The 20,544-nt window shown below is 42.3% G+C and overlaps 1 protein-coding gene across 4 annotated transcripts in view; it reads left to right on the forward strand.

Moving 5' to 3' along the window:
- The first annotated feature begins 535 nt into the window (after positions 1-535).
- Usp53 (ubiquitin specific peptidase 53) overlaps positions 536-20,544 on the forward strand; it is a 55,132-nt gene continuing 35,123 nt past the window's right edge. For 2 of the 4 annotated variants that reach the window (XM_085677758.2, XM_048456800.3), the window contains exons 1-2: positions 536-675; positions 17,806-18,468. In XM_085677758.2, the coding sequence (XP_085533884.2) occupies positions 18,325-18,468 (144 nt within the window). In that variant the 5' untranslated portion in view covers positions 536-675; positions 17,806-18,324. Of the gene's footprint in view, positions 676-14,229; positions 14,354-17,805; positions 18,469-20,544 lie in introns of those variants that run through there. The other 2 variants (XM_085677759.2, XM_048456802.3) reach the window with 2 other exon arrangements.

A 20,544-nucleotide genomic window follows, 5' to 3' on the forward strand; every position in this document is an offset into this window, starting at 1 on the left:
CACGAAACCACCAGCGAGGGAAAAATACAATCACGCCGTCGGAGACCATTCAACTGCAAAACAACCGTCCCGACTCCCAGCGAGCCGTGAGGACCCCGGGGCGCCAAGCCAGCAATGGCTGGATCCGCGGAACTTCGGCTCAGCTCCCGCCCGACCCGCACTCGGATTACAAAACCGCAAACCAAGGCGGAGAACGGCACAACCACCGCGTCTGCCGCAGACACAGTCCCAGTGCCACGGTCGCCGCTCGGGAGCCCGCCACGTCTATTTCCCCCCGCCCCCCCCCCAAAAAAACCCTGCTCTCGCGGGATCTTGCGCCTCACGGAGCCCCGCGGAAATGGAGCATCACCCGCAGGAAAGCTGGGAATTCACGTGCGGGGGCGGGGCGCGCCGGGAGGGCGGGGCCTGCGCCAGGGGGCGGAGCGTCCTGACGTGAGGGAGGGAGGGCGGGGTCCGGGGACCTGTTGATCGCAGGTGTCACTGGCCAGACCGGCCCCTGGCTCGCGGGTGTGCGCGCATGCTCTGCGCGCGTCGGGCGGCCGAAAGCGGCCGTGGCTGGCTGTCCCTGTGCGCGTAGGTTCGGTTCGACTGTCACGACGTGGTGGGTGTCGGCGCGAGGCGGAGGCGGGCCGGCGGGACTGTAAAGGCTGCGGCGCTTGGGAGGTCGAGCTTGGGGTGAGTCTCTGGAGACCCCGCTGGGCGGAGGGCTGTGGACCCGCGCCCCCCTCGGCCTGCTCCCCCTCGCCCGCCAGCCCGATCGGGCGCGCTGAGCTGGGTGGCCGCGGGCTGACGGCGGGATCTGGCTGGGTCGGGATGTGCTGTCCAGACTCCTGTCCCTCACGGTCCAGCCCCGCTGTTGCCCGGGCACTCAGCCTTCTTTGGGGCTCCAGCATGATTGGCGTTCCTCCTCGGGGGAGCGGGCTGCATTGGATGCGCTGGAGTCTTGGGGTGGTGGTTTCTCAGTCGCTGTATGGAGATGGACAAAGTTAATGTTTAGCTTCCGAGCGGCGCTTTACGGTACAATTACCCGAACTACTCGGCGGCGGCGCGGGAGAACAGGAAGTGCCTGCACAGGTGTAACCGGGAGGCTCTGAAAGCTTGCAATCTGAGCCTGTTTGGAGGTTTTGTTATTCTCAAGAGGTTTGCTTTATCCATGCAGAACCCGATAAAGGCTTCCAAAACATAACCTCACGTCCTTATCTGTTGCAGTTTTCCATATCTGGAAATATATATCTCCCCCCACCCCCCGATATTTTCAACGCTGCTTTTGAGGTACATTGACCGTCAACTTAAGTTCTTTGTGATTAGCACAGAAACATTTGGAAAACGGCATGCTGATTTTCACATTTAAAAGGTGTAGCAAGTGCTGACACGAAGGTATGATGGGAAGAATTAGTTAAATTGTTAAGTTGTCAGTTTTATTTTCTGTCGTCTTCAAGTCTGGGATGACGATCCTTCATCCTGTTAAATAAAAAATTAATAGGAAAAATGAAGGAAACGTTCCTCACATGTAATGTGTGATTCATCCAAACAGACTTAACTGTGGGTGGGAGCTGTAGTATGAAAAATAAGGTTTTGCCTTATTCTTTTAGAGGCTTTTAAAATGAGCTCCTTTAACACCTTGTTTAGGGCCATGATTACTGACTAGACACTTAACGAAAGTGGTTTATTTAGTATGTAAATTAAACCAATGCTAGTACCAATGAGTACCAATAGGTAAACTTCCCAAACTGTAAAAATCAAGAGACCCCCCTCCCGAAGCCTTTTCCTTAGTTTTTTTTTAATTCATAAAGTTGAAGATTGTCTCCAACTCATGGTACGTGACACTAACAGTTCATTACCATTTTCTCTAAAAAACGCAGATGTCACATTGTTTTTAAATAAAAAGCTTGTAATTTTAGGGTAGGACTCATTTTCTACTTATTCTTGTCCTCGAAAAGAAAGCCCACAGTGCCCTTCCCATTTCCATCTGAACTCTGTCTGATTCAAGATACTTTTTATGTTGTTTACGCTCAGACATTTATTTTGACTAGGTAGTGTCAAGAAGTGCGGTTTTAGTGTCCAAGGGCTTAGAAGTTTGTTTTAACAGGATGAAGTTCCAGACTGGAAAGAAACCTAACCTATTTTAAGGGGTGATGATGCACTTTAAGAAACTAAAGGCAGCTGCTTCCATTTCCAGACTTACTGGACCTCCTCTAGTTAGAGAAGGGATGAGTGTTTTGACTCCACAGCTTTCTGAAAACACATTTGATCTCTACACAGTGATGGTTTACGTTAGCAGACCCAGGTGTGAAGTTACTGAAATACCTAGCAGACTTGTTGTTTCTCAGCTGTAACTATAAGGTGCGCCCTAATTATAGACCCTAATGACAATCCGCAGCAAGCTTGGTAGCTTATATAGTGCATGTGCAAACATTTCGGACAGTGTGCTAAGATAGGGAGCGCTTCATGAGATCTTGCGTTAAGGAAGGACATGCGTCATCTTGGAAAAGCAGAAATTAGTGTGAATACAAATGCCGTGTTAGTCTGGTAGATGATTCACTTTGTATCTAAGTGATTTTTAAAGTGTTTGTTTACAGTGTGTGTATATAATAGAAACAAGAAATAGGTGTAACTGCTCGGCCACACATATAAAATCCTTACAAGTTTTTGAAATCGTAAGTAATTTTATATAACACCCTAACCTTGGCAAGTTAATGTTTTTTTAAATAGGAATAATATAATGTGTGTGTGTGTGTGTGTGTGTGTACACGTGTACTACATATAGAGAGGTTAGGCAAACACATTTGTACTATTCTTTTCCAAGTTAATTCATATTCTCTACTAATTCTTTATTGGTCCCTGATCACAAATGTAGTATTTGCTTATAGTTTTATTATTTGTTTGTCTTGCTTTGTAGCCTAGGCTACCCTCAGACTTACAGTCCTCCTCCTTCAGCTTCCCAGGTGCTGAGATGATAGGTGTGCACCACTATTATGAGGCTTAGAATTGAATTTTAATATATTGGTTTTCTGTGTGAATTTGATTTTTTTTAAACATGCCTTTTTCTTTAAAATCAAAATGTTATCAGAGAAATTTAACCCATTTCTAGTAATTTGTGTATCGTCATGTGGCTGTGGCTTACCAGGTAAAGTCCCATCTTGCTCTGGTGGGCCTACATGGCTTCTCTCAACTCTGCCTTCTCTCTCCCAGCATTCAGCTTAGTTTTCTCCACCTAGCTCTGTTCCCCTATAGCTCTGCTATAGTAATATAGTATTAAGTATTAAGTAATAATAGTAATTACTTAAGTAATCATAAGTCAGAAATTTTTCCTTATCTTTTATTTTGAGGGGGGTGCTTTTGAGACAAGGAATTCACCATGTAGCCTAAGCCAACCCAGGAGGTGCTAACGTTCTGAGTGCTGTACTGGTTGGTAGGCATGAGCAACCACTGCAAGCCCTGAATTCTTTCTCCTCTAAGTCTCATTTCTGGCCATCTCCTCCCCCTATTAGTTTCCAAAGTTGGAAGGGTGGTGGGTTACTTTCTCTCTCTTAGGCCCTTTTGTCAGATTCTGTTTCTCTTCCCATTCTCCTTTCAACTTCCAGTCACGCACCACCGTGAAGCAGATTCTGATTTGACAGGATGGTAGGCTACTTCATCCTTGGGCTACACTGAAGAGCTGCACGGTGTTGCTATAGAACTCAGACAGAGTACCCGAGGAAACCTGAAGCCATGTGAGCCATCATCTTAGGAAGACAACTGAGCAGGAAAGAGAGGTTAAGGCAAATTGGGAAGCATTTCAGGCCTTCACAAGGCGCCCTTCTATTACTTTCTCTGGCTAGGGGCGTCATGTTATTTTATGAGGTAAGTATCGGAACATGGATTCCATCTTTGTCAAGAGTCAGGTAGGCATTCTTTGCCCATCAGTACTTCATGCTTAGGCTTTTTCTAAATGTCCTAATCTGCATAATGAAGCCCTTATCTTCTAATAACTTTCCCAAACTTAGATAATTGCTTGAGCCCTACAAGATTTCCCCTCCTCTATAGTGCTGCCATATAGGCATGGTGTAATACTCCTACATCCTTGTAGGTGTAGTACTGACACTGAGCTGGCTGTCAGAGGGTGGGAAATTATCTTGTGTCTGCAGTGGTGTGCAGTACGAGGCTTGTCTGCCCTGAAACCCAAGGACAGCCTGGTCCCAGCCTAGCTATGAGTTCAACTGGACATGTTTGTAGGTGACAGCATCATATTTCAGTGTCAGAAGGTTGGACACTGATACTTGTTGGGAACACTTGAGAGTCCTTGCTATTTCAGATTTCTCATTTTCCCTCAATATCTTACTTTTCAATAAGTACTGAAGAGGCTTGAGATTTGCTTTACATTTTCAGAGAACTGAGTGGAGGAGACCGTAAGTAAAATACACAGTAGGTCAATTATGTAGTGTTTTAAAGGTCGGAAGTGCCACGGGAGAGAAAACTAGAGCAGGGAAGTTAGGAAGGGAAGGTGGAAGTCATAGTGGTTTGCAACTTTAAGTAGCTAGGCTACATTTAGAAGGTGGGGCTTTAGAAGGGAGAGAAGACAAAGCCACTGGGATCAGGGAGCACTCGTAATTCCAGGCAGAGCCATTCAACTATCAAGGCTCCTGAGAGTGGGAGTTTGCTTGATATGCATTTGAATGACAAGGGACAAGTCTTCTGGAATGGAAAATGCCGAAGGTCAGGTAGCTGGAAGTGAGGTCAGAGGGTAGGATGTAGGTATATTAATAGTTGTTGTGTGAATGTTTGCGAACCCTTAAAACACCTGAGTGGATACCTCATCCCAGTGCAGTAGTGTTAACAGGTGAGGTTTGGGGGAGGTCAGGAAAGTAAAGCCTTCATGAATGAAGAGGCTGGAGTAACCTTGCTCAACTCTTCTCCCGTGTGTGGATGAAGAAGACAGTCAGCCCTCACCAGCCACTGTTGTCTTGGTATACCCAGCCTTCAAAACTGTGAAAGATAGGTTTTTATTATTTATAATATCTAAACAAAGGTATTTTGTTATAGCAGCCAAAGCAAGCCAAAAAACAGGTGTAAAATCTAAAAACTTGATAAGTAAGACTTCACCAGAATTTAGAACTTCAAAATTAAAGAATTCCTAAAGGTCAGGAAGGCATACAAGCCAGTAAGAGCATGACTAGAAGACTGAGTGTAAGGCTTTCCCGAGAGAGGTGTGAAGGCACCTGAGCCTGGGAAAGGCTGCTCAGTATCACTCGTCCTAGAAGTGTGTGTTCCAGACACACAGAGGCTGCAGTGTCTCTTAGTGAGAGACACTGAGTGAGGTAACAGTGTTAGTGAAGTCCTGGCATAGCTACAGCTCTCCCAGGCCAGTGTTGGGAATGGAAAACTGGTATTTGAAAGTTTGCAGTGCACTCTGGTGATTATTTTTTATGACGTGACACATGAGCAAGCATACATCCCAGTAATCCCACTCAGTGTAGTCCCAAGAGAAATGGGGAAAACAAACCAGCCAAAAACAGACTGTAAAAGGCTTGCACTCAGTGTTCATGCTTATTTACAATAACTAAGTAGGAAGCAATCCAAAAATACAAATTTTAGTATGTTAAATTCACAACATTACTTAATCTTAAAAAAAAAGGAGTGAACAGTTGCTGAGTTGTGCAGTAAATTAATGAAACTCAAAGAATTTGTTCAATAGAAATAAACATATAATTTTATTTGTGTGAAATTCTAGAAAATTAAAATTGTGGGAACAAAAAGCAGATGCATACTTGCTCCAGTTGGTGCCATAGTTCTCTATTATGGTGTAACAAATTACCACAAATTTAGCAACTTAAAATAATTCCTATTCATTCTTTTACAGCTTTTAGTGAGCCAGCCCAGATGGGTTCTACAAGGTCTCTGTCCTGTGTTTTCCAAGGCTGAGGTCAGAGTGTCGAGTGGGTAGGCTTCTGGCTGGCAGAGTCCTCAGGGAAGAATCTGCTAACAGGCAGATTCTTTGTCTTGTAGGACTAAACTCTTGGGTCTTTGGTCTTAAAGGCTCCCCACAGACCTTATGTGGCCTCTACATCCTTGCTGCCCTGCAGGAATGAAATCTGCCCACCTTCTCCTCACTCCCCACAAGCTAAGAAAGCCCTCTTTGCTTTTAAGGGCTCCTATCATTAGATTGGCCCAACTCCCCCTCCCCCCCCAAAAAAACCCCCAAAACTCCTGTCATCGTCCATGTCATAAAACACAAATACCATCAATGGATTGCATCTTGCCTGTCTTCATGGTTTGGAGAGTAGGGCGTACACTGTGTAAGGTTGTATATGTGTGTTCATACATGTGTGTGTGTGTGTGTGTGTGTGTATGTGTGTGTGTGCATTATTTTACTTCCGCCCTCTACACTAGCAAAGGTTACGACTGAAAAGGCTTGAGAGAGCTTTTTGGGGGGATCAGAAACAGTTGGCCGTGGTAGTGATTGTATGTCAAACTCCCTCAGCTGTTTGCTAGAGGAATGGATTTTAGTGACTAACCACGACTCAGAAAATCAGGCTAGTTTTTAAATCCTGGACTTAAAAATATTGATAGTGAAAATAAATTGATACTAGTATCTTCCAAACTACTTTAATTTTTATCTTATTGAATATTAAGCTGGCCATAGTATAAGCAACAGAGAAAAACAAGAGAAGAAAATAAGTGTGTAAAAAGATTGGGATTAATCCAAGGCAAGTGTAACAGCTAACCCAGCCTGAGGGCGTCTTTTAGGGTTGGGGTCCCTGTAGTTTGCTTAGTTTTTGCTGCTCAGCTGTTGGAGATGGTCAAGCCAGACAGTGCTAGCACCTTCAACTTCATATGCTTTGCTGATTTTCTTTCTGAAGGGTACCTCGTATTCTTTCCCTTAGCAGTCTGTCGTCTGCTGCCCTTGCCCAGGACCATGATATTTCTCACATGTTCCTGGACCAACCTTCGGATTTGCTGCTTTTGTGCATGTCCTCCTTTACATAGCTATCATTAGTCTATCACAAAATATCCATTTATTGTAAATAGCCATTTACCTCAAGTAGTGCCACAGTCCTGGCATGAAGTTTACCAGTTTGATGGGTATATAGTGTGTTTCAGTTTGTGAAATTCCAAGGTTGCAGTGTGTGTGTGTCACCGTTTAGTCTTCTCCATTTGCTGATGTATAGTCTTAGCCTATTTCCACTTGTATAGCTTGTTTTGTGTTCAGCCTTGAGAGCTCCTTGTGTTGTTGTTGGTTGTAGTTATTGCAACCTTGTCTCGTTTCTTTTTGGAGAGAAGGACTGGTGCGGGAGAATTATCTGTATTCTGTCAATCATATTTTAATAAAACGCTGATTGGCCAGGCAGGCAGTATAGGTGGGAAAACCAGACAGGAAGTAGAGGTGGAGCAATGAGAACAGGAGTATCCTGGAAAGCAGGAAGCCATTCCTGTCCAGACCACCGAAGAGGCAACATGTAAGCTGTCACACTGAGAAAGGTACTGAGCCCATGTGGCTAACATAGATAAGAATAATGGGGTAACATAAGTTATAAGAGTTAACAAGAAGCCTGACCTAATGGGCCAATCAGTTTATAACCTGATGTAGACTCCGTGTGATTTTCCTTGGGACTTGCTGGCTTGTTGGGGTACTGGGCAGGACAGAAACCCCAACAAACTGGCCCCGTCACACTACATATGGCGCCCAGACGTGGATAACTGAATCCACAGAAAGCCTGAGAAAGCTTGGAAAAGAATAGAGTAAAGCATGGCTTCTTGGTGGCAGCAATTTCTCAGGTCTACTTTGCTTGCTAGAGGCAAGCAAGCGCTCTCTTCTGAGAGAGGCTTCCTGACTCAGCTTTAGCTGCAAAACCTTGCAGCTCTTTAAAGAGGTCCTGCCACAAAACACTTAAATGTTGTTGATGACAAGCTGAACGCATTCTTTTCAGTTTTCAGCTGTAGCAGGAGAAAAGCTGTGCTGTTTTAAAATGCCGGCTATCTGGGCTGTCCTGCCAGAGCAAACTCTGACTCTTTCAGGCAGGCAGTCCGACTGAGTGTGGTCTTTGAGCAGAATGCTGCAGCTTGCTTGCTAGCAAGGACCTTGAAACGTCATAGAGTTGTGGCAGTGAACCACAGCTCTGGCTGGTACCTCAGCCTTGAGGCTGAAAAGCTAAGGAATGAGCTGGATCTAGCCGTCAAAGCCACAGCTCTCCATATTGCTTAGTAAATTAAAGACTCATATGGTCAGAAAAAGAAAAATATACAGTAAAGAGAGATTCAAAGAGGAAGAAAACCTCTAAATGGTTTACAGTGTGTATATGCAGGCTAAAAGTTAAAGTTCTTAAAGTTAAAAGGAAAGAAAGAGAGTAGTTGGGTGTGGTGGTACACACCTTTAATCCCAATGCCTGGGAGGTAGAGGCATATTGACCTCTGTGACTTCAAGAGACTGAGGTAGGGATTGACCTCTGTGACCTCAAGGTGTGGTAGTACACACCTTTAATCCCAATGCCTGGGAGGCAGAGACAGAAGCATCTCTGAGTTCAAGGTGTGATAGCACACACCTTTAATCCTAGCACTGGGGAGGCAGAGACAGTGGATCTCTGTGAGTTCAAGGACAGCCTGGTCTACAGTGTTATTCCAGGACAAAGATATACAGAGAACCTGTCTCAAAAAGTAAAAGTAAAAATAAAAGAAATAGAGTTTAAAATAAAGATGGAGAATACACAGAGAATCTTGATACTGTATGCAATTATGCTCTCTTTGAATTGTTTGAATGTTGAGGAAGGAGCAACAGCTGCTGAAAGACTTTTGTTTATAAATGCTGCTGAACTAACCCAAGATAGGTATTTTGAAAATACCTTGGCTTCAAAACTGAAGTCAAAAGGTATGTTACTTTGGAGAAGAGATTCTGCTTTTGTTTCCACAGAAAATGAGAGGCTATGGATTTATTCAGAGTTAAGAAAAATCATCTTTGACCAAGGGAGGCCACCTGAGAAATCGACAGGAACAGATGGCCCAGATGACAGAGTTCTACATCCAGAACTGATTCAAGACTGCAGCCTGAGATGATCAAGACTCCCAGGATACTTCAGTCAGGACTTGATTATAACTCTAAATTTTCTTTAGGTCCCCATAAGATCATCAGCGCCCCCAACCATCAGGAAGTAGCCTGAAATACTACGCCCACATTCCCAACAAATGGATTATGGGTATTTTCCTTTGTTTTTTAAAAAAAAAAAGAGGGAAATGGTGCGGGAGAATTATCTGTATTCTGTCAATCATATTTTAATAAAACGCTGATTGGCCAGGCAGGCAGTATAGGTGGGAAAACCAGACAGGAAGTAGAGGTGGAGCAATGAGAACAGGAGTATCCTGGAAAGCAGGAAGCCATTCCTGTCCAGACCACCGAAGAGGCAACATGTAAGCTGTCACACTGAGAAAGGTACTGAGCCCATGTGGCTAACATAGATAAGAATAATGGGGTAACATAAGTTATAAGAGTTAACAAGAAGCCTGACCTAATGGGCCAATCAGTTTATAACCTTATGGAGTCCTGTGTGTAATTTCTCTTTGGGATTTGCCGGCTGTTGGGGTACTGGGCGGGACGGAAACCCCAACAAGCCGGCCCTCATGCTACAAAGGACTGTTTTCTTATTTTTTTTTTAGTCCTTTGTATTATAGTGATTTATATTTAGTATTTTCTGTTGCATTTAGAACTTTAAATTTTAGCATCTTTTAAGCTTGATGTGTATTGCTTTGTCATTGAGTTCTATATACTAACCTCACATTTTGTCATTTAAACTGTTGGTTTGTTGTTTACTTCTAACTCCTACAACAATTCTCCATGACAATTTGATATTGAATTTACTGAGAGTCCCTTTAATTTTGCATGATTCTAACATTATTGCATTACATTTCTAGAGATTTAGTTTCTTTTTACATTTGTGAACACACAAATACACACACACATAGATACCTTTATGAATTATGTAAATGTGCCTACCCTACACATCATAGTTATTTTTGGCACAGGATTTTCTCTTCTTTTCCCTAGGTTGGTTGAGCAACCCCATTGCAAATAACAAATGAAATTGCCTGGATGTTCATTTATATAAAACATACATGTTCTCATACTTTATTGTTTTATCAAATGGGATCATTGTTACATAAAAGCACTGTTGCTTTGTTGTTTTTTTTTTTTTTCTTTAATTTGGTCCCAAGGTCTCTCTGGAGAGTGGCTGTAAACAAGCCCTGGCCTGAAAGGGTTTTAGGTGATTTGGGTCATGGGTTCTTATGTAGTTTTCATGATACTTTTGTTCTGGAGTCTACTCTAGTGTCTGAGCATCCTGGCCCATGTGGAACCAGGTGTTCCTCTCACTTGGAAGTTACTTATGGCAGGGACCCTTGTGGCTCTTGCTCAGCCCGCATCCAGTGTCGGACAGCCGTTCCCTCACAGAGCTCTAAGGGAAGGCAGTCAGCTTGGAGTCCGTTTAGACAGAGGGGCTCAAGGAACAACAGAGACAGTTTATCATCTTCAGCCTCGGAGAAGAGGGGCAGGGCCAGCAGGAAGGAAAGGTGTCCCTAAGTATGACCCCCACTAGTGGGTGAGGAACAGGAAGGTAGGACCTGTGGATTCAAACCTTGAGAGGAGTCCAGGATGCTATAGTGGTGTATAGCAGAGTTTGTTCAGTAAAAGTTTTTGGAGCAGCCTGCCACAAGTTTACACACACTGTGAGGTGAACATGCCATTTAGCTGCTCAGTCTTTTCAGAGTCTCAAGTCCATTGGACCTAGCCACCCCATAAGAAAGTGGCCCGCAGGAGACCAGTGTATAGGACAGATAAGGACCTGTATCTAGTACACTGATAAGGTGGGCGGAGATTAGAGAATTAAAGCAGTGGAGGATAAAGAAGCCCTGCCGCTCATAGAAGAAAGGCCATTCATGTTGAGAGGGGATGCGGAGCCTCTGCAGATGCCTTGCTAGACTAGTGTGTTTTTGCTGAGGGTGCCTGCTTTTGTTTCCTTCATGACTTACTGCTGCTGCTCAGTACACAGCGCTCAGTTTTGGGGTGGTGGGTGTCGTTATTGTGGATTTGTGTGTGTGTGTTGCATGTATGTGTCACATGTGTGTGCTGGTGCCTGTGAAGGCCAGGAGATGGGGTTAGATACCCTGGAGCTGCTGTTACAGGCAATGGTTGTGAACTGCGTGGCCGGGGTGCTAGGAACAGCTCTGCTCCTCTGGAAAAGTGGCACGTGTCCCAACTGCTAAGCTGTCTCTCCAGCCCTGTATGTCTTATATTTTAAATTTAAATGCTTGTTGGCAGGTAGATATTGCCAGAAGGCATGATAGCAGGTGTGTGTGTGTGTGTGTGTGTGTGTGTGTGTGTGTGTGTGTGTAAACACAGATTGCTCATTTGTTTCCTGATGCCCAGACCTGAACAACTCCACAGAAACTATATTAATTACAACATTGTTTGACCAATGGCTCAAGTGTATTTCTAGCTATCTCTTTTATCTTAAATTAACCCATTTCTATTATTTTGTATTTTACCACAAGGCTCGTGGCTTGTTACCTCTTGGTTCTTGGGCAGCTACATGGTGTCTGCCTCCTTCAGCAGCTACATGACGTCTCTTTGACTCTACTTTCTCTCTAGCTCTTCCAGTCTGGCTGTGTTCTGCCCTGCTCTAGGCCAAAGCAGCTTTATTCATTAGCCAATAAGTGCAATACATAAACAGAAGGACACTCCACATCTGTGTGTATTTTTAACTAATCAACAATAAAAGAAAGCACTATTTCCCTTTTATTTGCCAGGTTGGTAACTCTTAACAACTGCATTATTTTGCTTCTGAATTGGAGAAACAGGAGAGTACATTCTTAGCTATTTCAGAGAAAACTCAGGACTTACGGTATCATCTTATTCTTTGTAGGTCTTGTTGCAGTAAAAGGATATAAAGGAAAGTAAGCACACAAAAGATGGGTTTCCGGGGCCTCCTGCTTATGAGCTTATGCAGGACCCTTCTTCCTCCAACAGTGACTCCCAGGAAATCTGCTAGAGACCGTGTTTTATGTTGGAAGGTGGCTACATATTCGTTCTCTACTGAGAATATACCAAAATTCTGGCCTTCCAAATGGAAAATAAATGTTCAAGATCAGTAAGTTGTCTGTAGCTTAGTGCAGTCTCACTCTTGTAAGTTAGGGTAGTAAGCCTGTTGAGTTCTCAGGGGCCAGCCTTCTAGGCAGACCAGGGTAAGCCAGAGCTGCCGTCTAATATACCGTGTTTAAAGTCCATGCCGGTAGTCTTCAGTTATTCATACAAGTGTACATCCATCACTATGGTTTTAGAACATTTTATCACCTCCAAGAAAAAAGGAAAACAACCTTGTACCTCTTAGCTGTCATTCCTTTCCAAACCCAGCAGTCCCTTCTTACTTCTGTTCTAAGCAACCACCATTGTACTGTGTGAACGGAGCTGCAATCTGTGGTCTTCTGTGCTTGGCATCTTCCACTCAGCCTGTTTTCAGTTTTCATCCATGTTACATGTTACCAGTATTTCATTCCTTTTTGAGTTGATTAATATTTCATTGTATGACCACACCACATTTTGTTTATCCATTCATCCATCTGTTGATGGAATTTGAACTATTTGCACGTTTTGGCTATTATGAAGAGTGTGTTACTTCTCTTCTACGTCTCCTCTTCAATGCTTATTTAGGCACAGATACAGGCCTCCATTTGGAATCAACCATCTTTCATGCTTTTGATGAATTTTGTCTATAAATTTCCAGCAACTACAGTCCTCTGTCACATTGGTCTGAGACTTATGTTTGGTATGAAGGCTATGTTACCTTCATGATTTGGGGCTCATGTTTGAATATGAAGGGCTATTTCAAAATGTAGTTGTTTTTCCTTGTGATCTATAATAATTTAGCATTGGGAAGTAATGGGTCTTTGAAAATTAGGTAACATTTGACTTTGAGTCCAGTTCTGGCACCACTATCAGTGGGACAATGCCTATCTCTTTTCTATTTTTAACTCAACTACTTAGTCTTTTTGTTTTATATTTTTTCTTGGATTAATTTTAGGATTTTATATTTTGCTATGCAGTTATCTGGACCTTTAAATTTTTAGCGCAATTTTTAGACATTTCTTTTACAATGTTTTCACATACATATCTATGGTCTTTTCTCCTTTATCAGTTCTACTGGTTTTATAGCTCCCTATTCTTTAATCAGTCTCGTGAAGATTTTTCTAGTGTAGTTTTTGCAGAAACTTAGTTTGATTCATTCTCTTTTTGACAATATTTACTCTACTTCTCTTTCTTCATTTTATATTTGAACTTTAAGTCACCCTTTTGTTTGTTTTCACCTCTCAAGTTGAACTCTGAAATTCTTACCTCTTTCTAGAAGTATTTACCTTTTCTTTCAAGGAATCATTGGTGAATCTGAGTATATTCATGCTTCTTGACTTTTAAATCATGCTTAGTGGGGGTGTGTGTGTGTGTTTGCATTGCTTTTTAGTGCTTTGTATGAGAACTTGAAAATATTTCAGTAGTTCTTTCTTAGTTTTATACCACACCCCCCAACTGTTCTCGGTCTACCTCCTCCCCACCCATCCAGACCAATTTGTGTTGCCCAAATATTTTTGCATGTGTGACCTTCCTTTGGAGTGTGATCTACTTTTCAGGGGCTACATTCTTAAAAGAAACCGACTGTCCCTCTCCTAGATGCTATCAGTTGTCAGTAGCTCCTCAGCTAAAGTGGAGCTTCCTCTCCATTGTGGATTTGATATGGCTTGAACTTACGGAGGTCTTGTGTGTTCTCTCTCAATTACTGTGCATATGTTCATATGTTAATATGTATAGCTTCCCTGCACTGTACAGGAGACACTGTTTGCTTTAAGTCATAGACTACATCTGGTTCTTGCACACTGTCTTCCACGGTGATCCCTAAGCCTTTGGAGAATGGGGAGTATATATTCCATTTAGGGCTGAGTATTCTTTTCTCTTATTCTCTATAGTTGGCCAGTTGTGACCACTGTGTTAATCCCATCTACTACAAACATAAGCTTCTCTGATGGGAGTTGAGAGATAAGTCACTCTATGGATATAGCCTGAACTTAATTCTCATAAATATTTTCTTCTGTTTCATTCAATTTTCTGGTGGCCCATCTTTTCAAATTTTTTTTGTTTGTAATTTACACATTATTGTGAACTAGTTGATACTATATTGTTTGTCTTAACTCTGTTTTTTCATTCTCTATTGTCTTGGTTAGGGTTTCTGTTGCTATGAAGAGACACCATTTCCACGACAATTCTTATAAAGGAGAACATTTAATTTGGGTACAGATAGACATGGTGCTGGAGAAGGAGCTGAGAGTCCTACATCTCATTCTGCAGGTGACAGAAAATGAACTGACTCTACACTGAGCAAAGCTTAAGCAAAGGAGGCCTCAAAGCCAGTCCGCACAGTGACGCACCTGCTCCAGGGCCACACCTCCTAATAGTGAGCTCTGAGCGCGTGGGGGCCAGTTATATTCAAAGTATCACATTATGTGATTGGAGGGTTCAGTTCTCTACCTCTTTTTGTTTTTTGTTGTTTTTTGCATATTTATTTATTTAGAAACAGAGCGAGAGAGAGATTTTGTATATATATTTACTCCTCAGCACACATGTGGCAGTGAGAGGACAACTCAGGTGAACCGTTTTGTTCTTTCCACCATGTGTGTTCAACTGCTGAGCGCTGAGCCATCTCACTGGCCTGCATCTGCTCTGTCCACGTAGTTACCTGAGGAGTACCGAGTCATCACCTAGCCCTGTGTGTCTGTGCTGAAGCAAGATGACAAGGCTCTAATATATATGTGGGCTGATTTCAGGGGGCAGAGAGATGGAGGGACTTCATGAAGTCTGGAACTTTATTCCTAAGGGGCTTCTTATTACCTGCTAACAGGAGTGGTGCTCTAGAATAATCTATGTAGTGGGGGCAGGACAGAGCACAAAGGGGCTGTGCCTGTTTCTGCTACCACTTCATAAACAGGTTTTCCTGTAATACTGTCTTGATGTAGAATCTCCCAGATAGCCCTGGATATCGGTACTTTCCTGTATTTGCATTGTGTGGGTTGAGAGTTCTCTGGAATAGAAAGGTTATAACTAGGAATGTCTTTCTTGCTCTGTGGTATTTGGTGCTTTCCATCACTTAACTGCTGTCTCTTTCCTCCTCCTAGAGCCAGGCACGTTTGGTATTCTCAGACTTTCTCCCTGCTTTGCATTACAGCTGACTTTTGTCCACTTTTTAGGGATAGGTTAGACCAGTGATTCTCAACCTTCCTAATGCTGCAACCCTTTAATGCAGTTCCTCATGTTGTGGTGACCCCCAACCATAAAATTATTTCATTGCTACTTCAGAACTGTAATTAGACTGCTGGTATGAATCATGATGTAAATATCTGTGTTTTCCAGTGTTCTTAGGTGACCCCTGTGAAATAGTCATTTGACTCCCAAGGGTCACAACTCTCAGGTTGGGAGCCATCGAGCCAGAGGACAGCACTGAACACATTCCTGTTTGACATCTTACGTGGGAATGGAAGGCACAGTGTTTTTAAAGTGTCTGTGTCTGTGCCCCTCACAAACCTGAGTTCTTAAAAGGGAGTAATTGCTTTACATATCTTACTTCATGGCATAGAATTGGTGACAATGAAGTTTTGTTGAAAGGATATAATTTTAAAATGATTTTCCATTAAAAATAGAAATTTTTGGACTGTGGAGATGAGTTAGTGATAAAAATGCTTTCTGTACAAGTGTATAGACCTAAGTTTGAATCTCCAGAACCCACATAAAAGTTGAACATGTAGCACAAGTGTCTAATCCTCACACTCTTACAGAGAGCTGAGAGGCAGAGACGGGAATTCCCAGAAGCTCGCAGGCCAGCCAGTTTGGCCTACATAGCAGAAAAACAATGCTGAGACTGTCTCGAGCAAGGCAGGAAGCTCAGACCAAGACCAGAGACTGTTCTCTGACCTCTGTGCCCATTTCAGGGTATGTGAACGCTCACACTCACACACACACACACACACACACACACTCACACACACACACACACACACACAATTTAAGGTAAGAATTAAAAAAACTGCTGCTGTACCAGTTACTTTCCTTTGTTGTGATAAGACACCATGGCCAGTGCAGCTTACAGAAGGAAGAGCTGGTTTCGGCTTGCAGTTCCAGAGGGATAGGAGTCCACCACTTTCATGACGTGGTAGTGAACAGGCATGTGCAGAGAATCAGTAAGGTTTTATCTTGATCTGCTAGCAAGAGGAGAGAGAGCTAACTGGGGGTGAGATGGGTGTTTGAAACCTCAGAGCCCTATCCCAGTGACACATCTCTTTGAACAAGTCCACACCTCATACTTCTTCCCAACTGAAAGAAGTTCTACCAACTGGGGACCAAGTATTCAAACATGTGAGTCTATGGGGGCCATTCTCACTCAGAGCTCTATTAATGTAAAAACATGGCTGAGTTTATTAGAAACAGTGTATATGATGTGTTTCAGGAACATTTAGATTTCTTTAAGAGGAGTTTACAAACTTAGAGAGAGTTAAGTAGAGGAAAAGGCTAACATACTTTATAATTTTAAAAATATTTAATCTCATTAAGCAGGACTATTACTGTTACCCCATTTCTGAAGTGAGCAAGTCTTGAGTCTGGGATGGGAAGAATTTATGTGAGACCAGGCAGCTGATAAGCTGGCCTGGAAACAAGGTCTGTGGAGTGAGTCTTTAGAGACTGGTGTCTTTCTTCTTTTTCTCTAGTGCTTTGTTACCAAGTGGGTATTTGATCGGTGATAGTAGGCTGACCTAGTCGCTCATCTGTTTGTGCTGTGAAGATAGAATTCGGTGACTTTGACTTAGAGTTAACACGGCATCTGTTAAGACCCTATGCAGTCACTTTCCTATGGTCCCTTTGCAGCATCTCTCTGGCCACACTGGGCTTCTTTATGTTCCTCCAGCAGACCAGATTCGATCCAGGTAATTACCTGCAGTCTCTGTCCACATGACTGGGTCCTTGCCCTTAGCTGGCTTTCCCTCCTTCAAATCTTGATGTAGATACAAGCTGCTTAGTCATTTCTCAACATCCAGCTTAAAATGTAAGGTACACGTCCTATCCTGCTTCCTTCCCCTTCCCCAGTTAATGCTGCCCATGCCCTCCATAATCCAGTGTGTTGTCACTGTATGAAGCGTTGTCTGAACTCCATTGTGTAGTTCACTGCTCAGTACAGTACGTGGCCTGGTTCGTGTTTGTTAAATGAAAGAGTGCAAGGAGGAAATTCAGCTGATTAAAGAAAACGTTGATAGCAAGAACTTGTTTTTAGTTCAGGAATTGAACCTTTCAAGTCCATGAAAATAGGACCATACATACAACAACAACAACAAAAGAAATACTTTACTAGAGATTTTTATTTACTCTGTCTAGTTTGTAAGTTATGATATTAATTTACATAAACTCTAACTTTCTTAGAAAAAGTCTGTTTATAGATTGCATATTTATTTAATATAATAATTTATTATTGGCAAGTACAGAATACCACTACAGATCTAATTTACTTTTTTTTTTTTTAGAGAACATTTTTCTTATGGAACCTTCCTCTGAACATTGCAGTCTTGTGATAGGTAGTGATTAATGTCCTATCAACTTAAAAAAAAACATTCTAAATGACATGTTTTCATATTTCAGAATGCTATTCTAATCCTTCTGATGATGAGTTGTAATTCTTTATTCAGTGATTATATGAAATAATAAGTGAGAATGTTTTGATAAACTTTTATTCAAACATATCTTTTCTCTTTTTTTTGTAGACTTGCTTTGAGGTCACGCTAATGAAATATGGAATCACCTTTGATAAATTCACCTGGATCAGAGAAAAGCTGCTTTGTTAGAGAAACATAAAGAAAACATGCCCAGAAGAACCCCACAGATGCCAGCTCTGTACCTTGCACCTTCTCTCTACATTTTTAGCCCATCAGGACTAATGACTTAAACATTAAAGAAAATGATCCATTCATCATATCATTTTTAGCAGTTAAAATTATTTTCATCAATGTGTAGAACTTATAAAATTTAAGAGTTATAAAACCTGTAAGGCCTTGTTTAAAATACCTTGCTTTTTAGCACTGAGAACTTCCACATTTACCTTGATTTATCAACGTCCTGAGAAATGCCGACCGTCAGGGAAGATATGGACTTAGAAGCACACAGTCTTACCGTGGACCGCAGTGGGTTTCAGTGAACAGCTCAAGACATCACCTGTTTTGTCGTCCAAAGTAACACCACATAAGCTAACTACTTAGCTTTAATGCAAAAGAAGTTGCTCGAAAATGGCCTGGGTAAAATTCTTACGGAAGCCTGGTGGTAATCTTGGAAAAGCCTATCAGGCTGGAAGTTTGCTGTCCCTAGCCCCTACGGTCGGCTTGTTAAATGAGCCAGGGCAGAACAGCTGCTTCCTCAACAGCGCCGTACAGGTGAGACCCTTCGTTCCTTGTTTCAGCTGTTAAAGCACATTTAGGGGCCCTCTTGTTTAATGATTCTTTTAATTCCTCATTAACTGGAATGACTTCCAGTATTGGGCTGTGTGTTGGGGGTGTGTGCACCCGTTCATATATCCATGAGCATGCAGGTATATGTGTGCACATGCAGAGGTCAGAAGTTAGCACCAGGGGTCATTCCTCAGCTGCTTTCCACCTCCTTTTAGGAAGCATGGTCACCCACTGGACTGCAGCTCATCCATTCAGCTAGGCTGGCCTGATTGGGCTTCAGGAACTTCCTGCCTCTCCTCCTTCCCCAGCACTGGGCTACATACATGCTACCATAGCTGGTTTCTGCGTGGGTCCAGGGATCTGAACTCAGGTCCTCAGGCGTGCATGACAAGCACTTTACCAACTGAGCCTTCTGCTCAGCCTTGGAATACCTTCCTGTCACTTTTAATGAGACACAAGGTAATCTCGCTGAACATTTTGGTTTTTATAATAATCGGAAATGATATTTTTTTTCAAAGAACAATACTTTTGTTCTGATGTAAAGAAAATTTTTATTCATAATGTTTAATAAGTTAGGAGTATTTTTAAATGAACATTCTGTTTTAATTAACTAACCCTCTCCTGCAGCATCTTTTAAAAGTAAGTCTAGTGTAGATCCCAGTAGATGAGATAAAAAGAATCAAGCTGCTTAGGTTGAAATAATACAGGTTTATTTTACTTCAGTAGCTCAGCTCTCTTCACCTCCCAGTGACCCTTAAACTGCCTCTGAAGTCATAATTTGAGTATCACTGTTTTAGATTAACAAAAGATTTTTTCTTTATTTCATACCTTTTAAAAAATTATTTCAATGACTGTAAAATTTGCTCTCTTAAATAATCTTTCTTTTATGTAATATGTTTTGCTTTCTATCAGTCCCAAATGTTTTCTTCCTAACACTAAGGTAGAGAGCCATATCTAGTATAGTGAATAGACACGTCTGTGATGCGTCACATGCTCCAGGCTCCGAGTCGCCTTGTTCTCAGTGACTCTCCACCTGGTACACAAGTGCCCCCGAAAGTTCCTTCGCGCACCCACTCACCCAGAAAGGGGAGCCAGAGGCGTTAGGAAACATTGATTCTGGTTCATTTTGGACCTCAAACAGCAGTGTTCTGCCCACCTCAGGCCTTCTGCTGGCACCGTTAAGAGAAAAGAAAACCCTTGTTGAATGGCAGTGGATTGAGGAAATCTAAGCTCCAGATGCTTTCATTGGGTCCAGCTGTCAATTCAGGTCTTTTCCTGTTTTCTGCTTTACGTTTTTCCTTTTCTTTAGTTCCCACAATGTGTGTGTGTGTGTGTGTGTGTGTGTGTGTGTGTGTGGGTGGGTGGGTGGTTTAGGGAGACAAAAGCATGCTACAAAAACAAATTCCAAGTATGGTAATGTTCATAGTCAAGAAAGTAGAAATATTCTCTTGGTAACATATTTTCTTTTTAAATGGACATTCCATGGAACTTTGCCATAAAGACTATTTTTTCATATAGTGTTTATGGTGCTTCCTACTACATTAAATGGAACTACATTTCAATGCACAATTTTTTTCTCTGCTTAAAAGACCTTTGCTAGCATTTTTTAAAAATAGTGCTGGCCTATTAGTAATGTATTATTCTAGTTTTTGTGTGTTTGAAAAAAAATGTACTTCATTCCTATCTGCAAGATGAACAGATTAAAGCTGGATGTGGTCATGAATGCCTTTAATCTTGCTTCTTTTGAGATGGAGACAGGAAGATCAGACTTGGAAGACCAGCCTTGGGTGTGTCTCAAGTGGGGGAGACGATAACACCTCCTGACAGTTTTCTTTCTGTATGCTCATTGTTTCTGTTGAAAACGGTTGTTCTGATTTTCCTTTTCTGTATGTCATGTCCTGTCCTGTGGCCCCTCTTCAGGTTTTCCCTTATCCCTGGTTTATGACATTGTATCTTTACAAGTTTCTTAGTGTCATTCATGGTTGAGTTTGTTGAGTCTCTTGAAGCTGTCAATTTGTAATTTTAATTTGAAACTCATTTACTATTATTGGTCCAGGCCAT

Source organism: Myodes glareolus, chromosome 17 (genome assembly GCF_982192425.1).
Source record: "Myodes glareolus chromosome 17, mMyoGla1.1, whole genome shotgun sequence".
In the NCBI taxonomy this organism is placed as follows: Eukaryota; Metazoa; Chordata; class Mammalia; order Rodentia; family Cricetidae; genus Myodes; species Myodes glareolus.